Source organism: Salmo salar, chromosome ssa01, assembly GCF_905237065.1.
Source record: "Salmo salar chromosome ssa01, Ssal_v3.1, whole genome shotgun sequence".
NCBI classification, from domain to species: domain Eukaryota; kingdom Metazoa; phylum Chordata; class Actinopteri; order Salmoniformes; family Salmonidae; genus Salmo; species Salmo salar.
In genome coordinates this window covers 65260358-65273563 of record NC_059442.1, presented here as the reverse complement: position 1 = coordinate 65273563, position 13206 = coordinate 65260358, and the positions used below count along the sequence as shown (strand labels likewise).

Below are 13206 nucleotides of genomic sequence, written 5' to 3'. Positions count from 1 at the left end.
TGTAAGTGCTGTTATTGTGAAGTGGAAAAGTCTAGACGCAACAATGGCTCAGCCATGGAGTGTTAGGCCACACAAGCTCACAGAACGGGACCGCTGAGTGCTGAAGCGCGCAGGATGAGCCTGCAGGAAGTGTACCACATGAAGGAGGAGGATGTCTTCCCTGTAATTCACAGCATTGAGATTGCCTGCAATGACAACAAGCTCAATACGATGATGCCGTGACACACCGCCCCAGACCAGACGGACCCTCCACCTCCAAATCGATCCCGCTCCAGAGTACAGGCCTCGGTGTAACGCTCATTACTTCGACGATAAACGTGAATCCGACCATCACCCCTGGTGAGACAAAACCGCGACTCGTCAGTGAAGAGCACTTTTTGCCAGTCCTGTCTGGTCCAGCGACGGGGGGTTTGTGCCCATAGGCGACGTTATTGCCGCTGATGTCTGGTGAGGACCTGCCTTACAACAGGCCTACAAGCCCTCAGTCCAGCCTCTCTCAGCCTATTGCGGACAGTCTGAGCACTGATGGAGGGATTGTGCTTTCCTGGTGTAACTCGGACAGTTGTTGTTGCCATCCTGTACCTGTCCGGCAGGTGTGATTTTCGGATGTACCGATCCTGTGCAGGTGTTGTTACATGTGGTCTGCCACTGCGAGGACGATAAAATAAAATAAAATGTATTTATATAGCCCTTCTTACATCAGCTGATATCTCAAAGTGCTGTACAGAAACCCAGCCTAAAACCCCAAACAGCAAGCAATGCAGGTGTAGAAGCATGGTGGCTAGGAAAAACTCCCTAGTTTTTCAGCTGTCCGTCCTGTCTTCCAGTACTGCTGTCTTGGGCGTCTCACAGTACGGACATTGCAATTTATTGCCCTGGCCACATCTGCAGTCCTCATGCCTCCTTGCAGCATGTCTAAGGCTCGTTCACGCAGATGAGCAGGGACCCTGGGCATCTTTCTTCTGGTGTTTTTCAGAGTCAGTAGAAAGGCCTCTTTGGTGTCCTGAGTTTTCATAACTGTGAACTTAATTGCCTATTGTCTGTACGCTGTTAGTGTCTTAACGACCGTTCCATGGGTGCATGTTCATTAATTGTTTATGGTTCATTGATCAAGCATGGGAAACAGTGTTTAAACCCTTTACAAGGAAGATCTGTGAAGTTATTTGGACTTTTACGAATTATCTTTGAAAGATTTTCTACTTTGTAGAATAATAGTGAAGACTTAAACTATGAAATAACACATATGGAATAATGTAGTAACCAAAAAAAGTGTTAAACATATTAAAATATGTGTTTATATTTGAGATTCTTCGAAGTAGCCACCCTTTGCCTTGATGACAGTTTTGCACACTCTTGGCATTCTCTCAACCAGCTTCATGAGGAATGCTTTTCCAACAACCTTGAAGGAGTTTGCACATATGCTGAGCATTTGTTGGCTGCTTTTCCTTCACTCTGCTGTCCAACTCATCCCAAGCCATCTCAATTGGGTTGAAAATAGTAAAAATCCTTGAATGAGTAGGTGTGTCCAAAATTTTGACTGATACTTTATACATAAGTATTTTTTTTAAACAGGAAAAATCTGACGGGGCACTTTCCCCCTATGGGCATGTTGCCTCTGACTATACCACTGAAGTCAGACACTTGCAGGAACACCTGTTGAAGCAGGTGTTGGCACTGGGGCTTTGCTTCCTGAATGGGCCTCATTGATTGGTTTCCATCACCCTAAACTGATATCCCAGACTGCTGTCTGTGTGACTGGCCCTTCAAACACTGTGGATTTTGTTGGCTTGTAGACATGTGGCTTTTTAGAATATTTCTTATGGACATGTTGCAATTTAGCACATTTTAGGCCATACCACAATCAAGATTCCTGTTGCAAACTGAGCCACAGAAATACAGTGCATTAGCTTTCAATTGAATCATCTAACTTACCTCAGAGTTCTATGACAATGTAGGGGTCACTATTCTGTCCTGTCTCTTGTCTTTCCTCAGTGCTGGCGTAGGAAGGACTGGAACGTTTATCGTCATAGACGCCATGATTGACATGATGCATGTAGAGCGAAGGCTGGATGTCTTTGGGTTTGTGACCAGAATACGGGAGCAGCGCTCTCAACTCGTCCAGACTGATGTAAGTGTTTCCTGACATTTCAATATATTCCTGCAGTACAAACAAGCAAAGATGCCTCTTTCACCCCATCTCTCACTCTGTCTGTATTTCAGATGCAGTACTCATTCATCTATCAGGCTCTGTTGGAGTATTATCTATATGGTGACACAGAGCTGGATGTGTCCTCTCTGGAAGGCCACCTGCAGAAGCTCCACAATACCAGAGCACCCCTCGAAAGGCTGGGCCTAGAAGAAGAGTTCAGGGTAAGGGCCAGTCAAACACTTATTGTATATCTGCTTTCCTAAATTGTCTCACATTTATAGACACATTCAAATGAGGGTAGCCATCTCTCTTAAGTAGTCCTAATTTCACTCCATATCCTCTCCTCAGAAACTGACCAACGTACGCATAATGAAGGAGAACATGAGGACCGGAAACCTTCCTGCCAACATGAAGAAGAACCGTGTGCTTCAGATCATTCCATGTAAGGAATACTCTGACACTCTTAACTGGTCCATAATACATTACAATGCTACCACCATCAAACTTAGTGCTGTATTGATGCTTGATATGAATTCATTTTAGGCCTAAAAACTTTGCCAAGTTACCCCTTTGAAGTAGTCTTAGTTTTTGGAATTAATATACTGTAGTAAAATGACACAAACGACACAAGTAGTTGAACTATTGTTGGAAATAAATGAAGTTGTTAAGGTTTTTGCTTTACCACAGATGACTTCAACCGGGTTATATTGTCAATGAAAAGGGGGCAAGAGTTCACGGACTACATCAATGCATCATTTATTGATGTAAGTATTTAGAAGCACATTTAACTTTCTCCAGAGCCGTTTATGTCTTTACGTATATGATGCCCTGAACAGTATGGGTGTTCTTTTCCAGGGCTACAGACAGAAGGACTACTTCATCGCTACCCAAGGTCCTCTGTCCCACACGGTAGAAGACTTCTGGAGGATGGTGTGGGAGTACAGGTGTCACTCTATTGTCATGCTCACTGAACTCAAGGAGAGGGAACAGGTACGGACCCCACTGTGGCAAGAGCTAACTACAGCCTGATCAGTAAATAACAGCTGTTATTTTAGCAACAGTCATCAAAATTGTTAAAAGCTTTAAAATACAATTCTGATGAATGCTGCAGTTGGACAATGGATGAAGAACCTCTGAACTTTTAGCGTTTTTAAAATCCATCTTATATTAACGGATTTATAGCACATGAAACATTGTACTGGCACAGACAAATAATGAATGGAGTTCAGGCATTTTGGTGGGAATTCAGGAATTCAACTCATTGTAAATTGTCACTTTTTTTTCTAATATACATTTTCTTAGTATATCAGGTATTTATCAAATTAATTATATGTGCCTCATTTGCATATACTGTATATACTGGGTGTATTTGCATACATTATATAATGGCTGCAACCACCAAAGACTTCCCCTGTTTAGGCCTAACGCAGTGCTAACCTGCGCTGTCTATACTGCCTCATTAATTATGAATTACTGTTGTCACATTCCCTTGCATAATTTAATAAGTGTGTAGAGAAGGATACCCACGTGATTTAAAAACAAAATGCTTGGCTGTAGATTACACCTATCTATGCATACTTTACATCAGGGGTCTCCAACATGTCGATTTGATTTAAGAATTGACATGGACTCAGAACATCCAATTTTGTTGTTTCTCTATGAACAATTGTACTTTTAAGAGTAATTTGGGAAAATATATTTTAACATTATTTTATAGGGCCCCCCCTTACAGTTGTTTATAAAACATAGTGCACTACTTTCTTTTGTGCGTTAAGGACCTGGGGAAGAGTTGAAGGGGAGAGGAGAAGAGAATAATGTGCCTATTTAAAAGCTATAATTAAAAAAATAATAATTGTAGCATATCTATATATTTTTTGAAGTAGCTGTCATGCTAGAAAAGGTTGGAGACCCCTGCTTTACATTTTTTGAGAGATCAGTATCACTATAATCCGAGTGTTCATATTCGGTAATTGCTTTAATTTCAGTGCATCTAATTTGTAAAAATGTAAACTTTATTAAATGTTTACTTTTTCATTTGCACAAAAAATCAACACCAATAGATGCAACGGAAAACCATTGTATTCCATTGAGCCCATTTCAGCCATAACTAGAATGTGTTTAACGGGTCATTTCAAATGTTTCCGAGGTCTTAACGTTAGTGGGGGGAAAAAATGGCACAAGCAATAGTGGGAAAGAGCCAACAGTGTAAAATTAAAGCAATCAATCCAACGAGATTTAAGTGACAAGTCGATTTTGCACCCCTCAAATACAGGAAATAGAGGTCCTCAGGTGGGCTGGGCATACGCGTTGCTAGTTAGCTGCCTCTAATAGTGATACACAACATATTTATTTATCTTAGTATTTTTTGGGGGGTTAATATTATAATGTTCTATAGTCTTGAGCTTCTACAGAAATATCCATGTGGAATTGCCTTACATCAGGGGTGTCAAATACATTTTGCCCCGTGGGACCACTTCAGTGGTCTGGAAGTCCGCTCAAACATTCCTTGTCGTCAAAATTAGCAAAGATATTTCTATCCATCGTTTTTCTGTATTTTCAATGTACCCTGACTGTATAGCTTTAATTTCGGGAATTTATATTAAGCTGAACAGAGAGACTATAAATGTAGGTCCATTGTCATTATATTTTATTTTCAACCATTATAATTTCTACACAGTTTCGATTTGTTATTAGTAATTTCAATGTAGATGTAGGCTGTTTTTCCCACCTGTGGGCTTTATGTTTGACACCCCTGCCTGACATTTATCTGTCACTTTCCCCAGGACAAATGTTTCCAGTACTGGCCAGCAGAGGGCACTGCGACATTTGGAGACTACACTTTGGAGCTGAAGGGGGATGCCCTATGTGACACTTTCACTCTGAAGGACATGGTGCTCACATATGGACCAGTGAGTTTCCTTTACATAAACAAGCATTTACGCGAGCTACCCGATATGGATGTATTTTAAATATATTCTTTGTGATCTTTATTTTTGTCCTTGAGGATCACTGGGTTTGGTCCTCTAATCAATGGCATTCTGTTATCTAAATGTGTGTCTTATCTTGAAGTGAATTAGGTTAAGTTCATGTTAGGTTTATTTTTATTGTTACCAGGTATACGAATGTATGTAATGATGAATCACATATGTTTCCCATCACCAGGAAAAACTGTCAAGGCACGTCCGACACTTTCATTTCCACGGCTGGCCTGAGATCGGAATACCGGCAGAGGGCAAGGGAATGATCGACATCATTGCATCAGTGCAGAGACAGCAACAACAGTCTGGAAACCACCCTATCATAGTACATTGCAGGTAAGGTACATGTACTGTACACACACCAAATCTGGTAGCCCAAAACACTCATTACTATTGCCCTTTTAATTCTGTAGAGCGTAAGACGTTGAGGGGGGGTGGGGATTTGGGGGGTGCAAAGCTGACATATGATTAAAAAAAATTCAGACGGTTATACTATGGATCATTTAGCTATTGGATTTTGAATTTTAGGACCCCTTTAGTTATAAAAAAAAAGATCCCAAATTATTTGAGAACATTTTGATTTTGGCCTTTACTAGTAAAGCCCATAGAAACGCATTGAATAACACATTCATAAATAGCAAAAAGGACAGTCAAAACATAAATAATAAAAAACAAGGTTTTGAAGTATCTGTCCTACAGTATATCTAGGAGATATAAAAAAAACTCAGGAAATATATGTATATTTTTTTTGGCACATATTTAACCCCTTTTTGGGGTAGGCACAAAACTACCATCATACTTCCGTATGTTTTTTAAAACCGGTACAGGTTACCTTCAGGGGTCGTAGAGCATAGAGTGGTCATAATAGTTTGTAGTTCAAACCGTTTGGATGTTATAGACGTTTTTGTGCTAACTGTACTACCTTTCACCACAGATGTGGAAGTGCACTGGCAGATGCGGTGGATTGAGACACATCCAATGCAAAAAAAAAAACAGATATATCTCTAGCTTAAACTGACAGATTTTGATGGGGATATATATATTTTTTTGAAGTAACTTCAATTTTTTTGTTATGTACTGCGTCAATCGAATCTAGGGGGCTCAAAACACATTAGTAGCATACCAAACACAAAATTATGTTTTAAAGAATATAGATTACTTTTTTTCCATTTTGGTCATGTCAGTTTCAATAAATGGTACATTTAGCCTTTGTAGACTGTTCTACAGGCCAACTCTTTATAACTACTTGTGTGAAAGACTGCTGTGAAAGCTCTGATCAGAACATACGTAGCTCCAGGTGAAGTACTTATCATGCAGCACGGCCCACTGGGATTGATCCAATCCACTGATTCACAGTCAATTAAAACCTCTCAAAGTGAAATCATCTACGACTCGCACTTTGATTAATCTGATAGAATGAGCTAACGACAGGAAATGGTGTCATCACTCTCTCGTATTCCTTCATCAGGGCCTGTCTAAAGAGGGGCTTTTTAAAGCTTTTTCTCATCTGTTGGGAGTGGGTGCTTGCCCATTACAATCGCCCTCTCTCCTCTCTCGCTCTCACCGGCATTGTAAGCACTGACTCAATCCAAAGAGAGTGAGAGATAGCAGATTTATTAGTGCTACCGTTTGGATTAGTGTCTCTTTAAGGGAGGCTGATTATTAGTACTATTAGTCAAAGGTCACCTTTTCTCCAACTAATTGTTTCAATACAAATGGGAAAGGACGCTGTAAGCTGTTGGGTTTGCAGTATAGCCCTATGGCTAGGGAAATGGGAGACTAAGAAGGTGTAGATCTAGGAGCTCTACTGTTAGAGATATCTCTTATCAACCTCTTAACAAGATACTTTTGTATATATGGTGTATGTGGACACCTCTTTAAATTAGTGGATTTGGCTATTGCAACCACACCCGTTGCTGACAGGTATATAAAATCAAGCATCCTGCCATGCAATCTCCATAGACACACATTGGCAGCAGAATGGCTTTACTGAAGAGCTCAGCGACTTTCAGTGTGGCACCGTCATAGGATGCCACCTTTCCAACTGTAAAGTTTGGTGGAGGAGGAATAATGGTCTGGGGCTGTTTTTCATGGTTCGGACTTGGCCCCTTAGGCCTTGGCAACAGTTTGGGGAAGGCCATTTCCTGTTTCAGCATGACATTGTCCCCATGCACAAAGTGAGGTCCATGCAAAAATGGTTTGTTGATCGGTGTGGAAGAACTTGAATGATCCTACAATGAGCCCTGACCTCAACCCCATGGAACACCTTTGAGTTGTATTGGAACTCCGACTGCGAGCCAGGTTTAATCGCCCAACATCAGTGCCCGACCTCACTAATGCTCTTGTGGCTGAACGGGAAGCAAGTCCCCGCAGCAATGTTCCAACATCTAGTGGAAAGCCTTCCCAGAAGAGTTGAGACTGTTATAGCAGCAAAGGAGCGACCAATTCCATATTAATGCGCATGATTTTGGAAAGAGATCTTCGACGAAGAGGTGTCCACATACTTTTAGTCATGTAGTGTAACTTACCTGAATGTTGTGAAATCAGTGCATTGCTTTGGCGCTCAATGCAGCCCAAACGGCATGACAGTGAACTGGTAGAACCCTGTGGGTGTATGTAATGTAGTATACTCCTTTGATTCACATTCAGTTCTAAGCACATAATTTCAATACGCTGTAATGGTAGTTAGTCGATGCTGTAGATGATGATGATTTTGTTCTGGGTTTATTTCTCAGTGCTGGTGCGGGTCGGACTGGGACATTCATCGCCCTGAGTAATATTCTGGAGCGGGTGAAAGCCGAGGGCCTACTGGACGTGTTTCAGACAGTCAAGAGCTTACGCATGAAGAGACCGCACATGGTTCAGACTGTGGTAGGTATTACATATCGTAGCATCAACACATTGTTTGCCATGTTTGGATACAATTTATATCATAGAGATTTAATGCATGATGGTAGCCTAAATTAATTAAAAGATACAGTATAAAGATTACATACATTCAAATGATCTTCAAAAGAATGACAATGATGTATTTCAGTGATTTATGTTTGTTTTGTGTGTTTTGTTTGTTGTTTCAGGAACAATATGACTTCTGCTACAGAGTGGTTCAAGATTTTGTTGACATTTTCTCAGACTATGCCAATTTCAAATGACAATATCTGCTACATATACCCATGTATTTTTCCACCAGGCATATACCATTTTGTTAGATCGCTCTTTTAATCTCTTTTTACGCTTTGCACTTAAACACAGTACTTAAACTTATTGTACCTTATTGTAATATATTTGTTTGTGTCTCTGTCTGTTTTTTTGTTTGCTCGTTCAAAACAGCCCAAAAGAAAATGGAATATTATGTCTATTTAGTCATGAACTTTCCAACTAGCTTTGTGTCCTCAGTATTTGGATGTCAAACGTTTTGAATTGAAAACCTAACACCATTCGATCAAAAACGGGAATGAAGGGTTTATTATGTTAACATTATGTATATACACTGAGTGTATAAAACATTAAGGACAGCTTCATGATATTGAGTTGCACCTGGTCAGTCTATGTCATGGAAAGAGCAGGTGTCCTTAATGTTTTGTACACTCAGTGTACATTTAATTAATTTATGCATATAATCTTTATCTATTTATATAATGTAGAATTTAATGTACATTTTGAGTATGTTAAAAACATTACCACGAGATTGCCTTTCGTTCGCTGTGGTCTGTACCATAGCTATGGCACATACTGTGGAAGTCCACAGATTGGACAAAAGAACTGCTGTTGTAAAGATACACAACCTGCCATAAGAGTTTGTCATTGTTTTACTGACCTTACAAGTGACTTAAAGGGCCATTTAATATTTGCTGTGTATGATGTTTTTTTTATATCAACAGTATTGGGGTTTTTTCTTTATTTGTGCTATTTTCTACATTGTAGAATACTATTAATTAACACATATGGAATCATGTAGTAACCAAAAAAAGTGTTAATCAAATCAAAATATGTTTGAGATTCTACAGCCACCCTTTGCCTTGATGACAACTTTGCACACTCTTGGAAATATAACATATATTTTGATTGATTTGACACTTTTTTTGTTACTACATGATTCCATATGTGTTATTTCATAGTTTTGATGTCTTCACTATTATTCTACAATGTAGAAAATAGTACAAATAAAGAAACACCCTGGAATGAGTAGGTGTCTCCAAACTTTGGACTGGTACTGTACATACAGTTGTAATAACTTTTTAAAGGTAGAATATAAAGCATTTGTATGCTTTTCAAAATAACTACAGTATATTGGACCTAACATTTCAGCGTTTGCATGAAGCAGTGCCATACAAAGATTGGAAAACCTTTCTGATCAAGAATCAATTGTCGACAAGTGACTTCAACTTCAAGTAGACAGTCTGCTAAGCCAGCAGACTGTTTTTATGTTTTTCAAGACTAAATTAAGAAGTTAGATTTCAACAAAATATACATTTTACTATTCCCATATAGTTAATAAAACAGCCTTCATCTCTGTAATAAACATGATTGGTGTTAAGGGAAATTATTATAATACCAATGTACCAAAAATATAGTATTTATTCTGTTTATAGAGTTCTCAACTTGAAAAGTATACATTAAAAACAGGCATCAATTTCCTCTTGATAAGGAGTGTTCAGTCATAGTGCCCTCATATCAATCACTAATTAACTTGATTATTATTAGCATTTAGCAGACACTCTTATCCAGAGCAACTTACAGGAGCAATTATGGTGAAGTGTCTTGTTCAAGGGCACTTCCACCTAGTCGCCTCAGGGATTTCGAACCAGTGGTTTTTCTGTTACTAGCCCAACCGCTAGGCAACACGTTAGGCTACCTGCCACCCGGTTATTGACAATAGCAAATTTCAGGAAGCTAGTTTCTGGAATTTCAATGGGAAATATATACACAGTATATGATCATAAATGTAATATAACACAAATTTGAATTACTTGGTTACCTGGTTATTAAGTGTTGTTAGACTATCCTTTTCATACCAAAGGTACATTTATGCATTCATAACCTCTAAGGAGTGGTTATCTGTAGCTCTGTTGGTAGAGGATGGCACTTGCAATGCCAGTATAGTAGTGGGTTCGATTCTCAGGACCACCTGTATGTACTAATAACTGTAAGCTAAATGGCGAACTGTATTAGGTAAAGGTATAAGGATTGTGTCTTCATTTAGAATCAGTCTTATGTACTGAGTATGAAATTAAGGCTAGTGGTTCCTGTACAGTCTCTTATCATTTTTTTAATTTTACCTTCATTTAACTAGGCAAGTCAGTTAAGAACAAATTCTTATTTTCAATGACGGCCTAGGAACAGTGGGTTAACTGCCTTGTTCAGGGGCAGAACAACAGATTTTTACCTTGTCAGCTCGGGGATTTGATCTTGCAACCTTTCAGTTACTGGTCCAACACTCTAACCACTAGGCTACCTGCCGCCCCAATCTTAAGTCTGTATAAAGTTTACATTTTTTAATTCTGAGTGCAATAAATGCAAAGAAAATAAACAAATTTGCCATTCATTTCTGCATATTTGTAAAAGATACAAAACATGTGTATCAAACAGTGGAGGCTGGTGGGTGGAGCTATAGGAGGACAGGCTCATTGTAATGGCTGGAATGGAATAAATGGAACGGTATCAAACACATCAAACATATGGAAACCACATGTTTGACTCTGTTCCTTTTATTCCTTTCCAGCCAATACAATGAGCTTGTCCTCCTATAGCTCCTCCCACCAGCTGCCACTTGTATCAAAGTAACTTTTTTATTGAGACAAATATATAATTTAATTTACAAACATTACATATTTATAATATCTACACTGACGTCACCTCTTAACACATTACAAATTTGTTTGCTTCCATCAAATTCAGTTTGAAGCTTATGCACTAAGCTGGTCCCGTTGGTGACGTTTAGTGTCCATTAGGCACTTAGTGTGTCACACCTGTGGAGAAGGGATTATAATCCTAATGACTGTTCCATTTCTAACGACCCTTATAAAAAGGACCCATGATTATTCCCACCACACTGTAAGGAATAGACGGAACGGAGACAGTATGTGATTCATTCATATGCTTTCAAGTACATTTAAAATTGTTAACTGATTTATGTGTTGATAATATCTACTAAGTGCATGTTCAATAGGTAATCATTGCAAGACAATCCCAAACTATATTTGAGTTATGATAAAATATTTTGGACTATCAAATGTAGCTTGTATTTTACTGGCTTTTTTTCCAGCTTCCATGGATCTTAGCAGCAAAACGGTTGTGCAGGTGGTGATGTTGGCGTTGATAGCTCAGGTCACTTTCTCTCAGCATTGGTCGTATGGGTGGCTACCTGGAGGAAAGAGAAGTGTTGGGGAGCTGGAGGCCACCATCAGGGCAAGTACTATTTACCCTATGTTTACCTGTATGTAAGTAACTATGTCTACCTGAACATACATGTAATTGTCCTTTAAGTAAATCTACTGTGCCTTGAAAACCTGTGAACATGTATATATACACCCAGGGGTCAGTTCCCCTTTCACGTAAATGTATCGTTCCTACAGACAGTGAGTCACACAGCCGTGGCTTGCTAGTCACGTGGCCGTGGTTTGCTATATAAAGCAGGCAGACAAGCAACAAGGTATTCAGTTACTGTTCGATTGAACGTCAAAATGGGCAAAACAAGTGACCAAATCGACTTTGAGCATGGCATGGTGTCGTGCCAGGCGTGCCAGATCCAGTATCTCAGAAATGACCGTCATTTTTGGAGTGGGATATTTGTTCAAGTAGCAGTCTTTTCAAGAGTACATAGGCAAAGTTTATGAAGCTCTTTGAGGGTGTTGCATATCGAGTATATGGGTAATAACATTACAAATTCCTCTTACATATTGCTATCAAGATGATGGACACAGGTGGTGTAATGGTTCTTCCTGAGGAGACAGGTGCCCATGTCCCAGAGAGACTGAGACCATATGATGTAGTAAGTATTCATATTCATATTATAGGTTAGATAATGTATTCATTGTATTTCTAATGGTAAATTCCTTGTTTCGTCTAAAGATATTGAATTAATGTCTCCTTGTAATATGTTGTAAAAAGATATGCCAAAGTATCAGAAAGAAATGTTAAGATGAGAGTATTGGCTGACAAACGGAAAGCTTTCCTGAAGTGGTACTTATAAATGTATGGAGACAATGTTGCTAATTTCTGATACATCATTGTAATATACTGTAGATACAGTATTATACAACATAAAGTAGACTTCTGACGTTTTCACTTTGTTTCCCTAGATGTCAAAGAAACGGATGCCACATAAATAAAGAACTGTGAGACAATTCACAAAAAGCAAGAAGACAACGATGATGGAGCATTCAAGAACAGTTCTGTCCATTTCCAACTAAGATCACATTTAGATTGATGTAATTTACTTGAAGTATGAAACACTAACCTCCTGTAAAATTGTAATAAAGAGTGATTGAAAGATATGTCTCTTTGTATGTCCTTACAATACAGTATCTGCAGTGTCCTATCCAATTTTGGATTCATCAATTAGTGACCCATCATAAGATTGAGGTGGAGTTGACAAACCATGAATTGATTATTATCGTATATTTGTTTTCCATGACCGACAAGCCTGATCAACTTGTAATTCAACAACCTTAGCATGACAACAGCTGGTGATTAAGTAAATGTATTAAAATTCAATGGTGTCATTAGATTTGAAACAGTGGTTTATGTCCCTTTTATAATTAGATCGTATTGCTTGTCAGTCATGTATAATTTAATCCATAAAAACCCAAGACCAATTGCATTTTGAAACAGGACATTTATTTTACCTCAGATGTACTTGAGTATGTCACCTGTTGAATAATTGAATTTTGTTTAGTTAAAAAGAATTCTGAAATGTCATTTTTCGAATAGTTTTGCCAGGATCATAGACATCACTAAAAGACTGTGTAAAACTTTAATGTCGTTCAATAAATTGGTGTTAGTTATACACATTTTCATTTCATATCCGGCAAGGAAAGGAATCTGCAGGGGGCATTTGTTTTAAATAGAACTCATTTT

At 38.8% G+C, this 13206-nt stretch overlaps 2 protein-coding genes across 3 annotated transcripts in view; both read left to right on the top strand.

The window, feature by feature from the left end:
• Positions 1 to 8974, top strand: part of LOC106607391 (receptor-type tyrosine-protein phosphatase epsilon) — a 63393-nt gene extending 54419 nt beyond the window's left edge. For both annotated transcript variants that reach the window (XM_014204316.2, XM_014204321.2), the window contains exons 13-21: positions 1993 to 2128; positions 2221 to 2370; positions 2498 to 2591; positions 2837 to 2913; positions 3005 to 3139; positions 4933 to 5058; positions 5312 to 5463; positions 7863 to 7998; positions 8205 to 8974. In XM_014204316.2, coding sequence (XP_014059791.2) covers positions 1993 to 2128; positions 2221 to 2370; positions 2498 to 2591; positions 2837 to 2913; positions 3005 to 3139; positions 4933 to 5058; positions 5312 to 5463; positions 7863 to 7998; positions 8205 to 8279 — 1081 coding nt within the window. In that variant the 3' untranslated portion in view covers positions 8280 to 8974. The remainder of the gene's footprint in view (positions 1 to 1992; positions 2129 to 2220; positions 2371 to 2497; positions 2592 to 2836; positions 2914 to 3004; positions 3140 to 4932; positions 5059 to 5311; positions 5464 to 7862; positions 7999 to 8204) is intronic.
• A 263-nt stretch (positions 8975 to 9237) lies between these two features.
• On the top strand, positions 9238 to 12619 carry LOC106608723 (progonadoliberin-3). The gene is made up of 4 exons (XM_014206827.2): positions 9238 to 11206; positions 11393 to 11535; positions 12038 to 12118; positions 12429 to 12619. Exons 1-4 carry the CDS (start codon positions 11122 to 11124, stop codon positions 12456 to 12458), a joined length of 339 nt encoding a protein of 112 aa, XP_014062302.1. The 5' UTR covers positions 9238 to 11121; the 3' UTR covers positions 12459 to 12619.
• Positions 12620 to 13206: the final 587 nt, after the last annotated feature.

Excerpts from the sequence above, each read along its gene's own strand:
- LOC106608723 (XM_014206827.2), top strand. The coding sequence starts at position 11,122 with ATGACTGTTCCATTTCTAACGACCCTTATAAAAAGGACCCATGATTAT. Across the intron at positions 11,207-11,392 it reads GAATAGACGGAACGGAGACA|CTTCCATGGATCTTAGCAGC; the intron begins GTATGTGATTCA and ends CTTTTTTTCCAG. Across the intron at positions 11,536-12,037 it reads AGCTGGAGGCCACCATCAGG|ATGATGGACACAGGTGGTGT; the intron begins GCAAGTACTATT and ends ATTGCTATCAAG.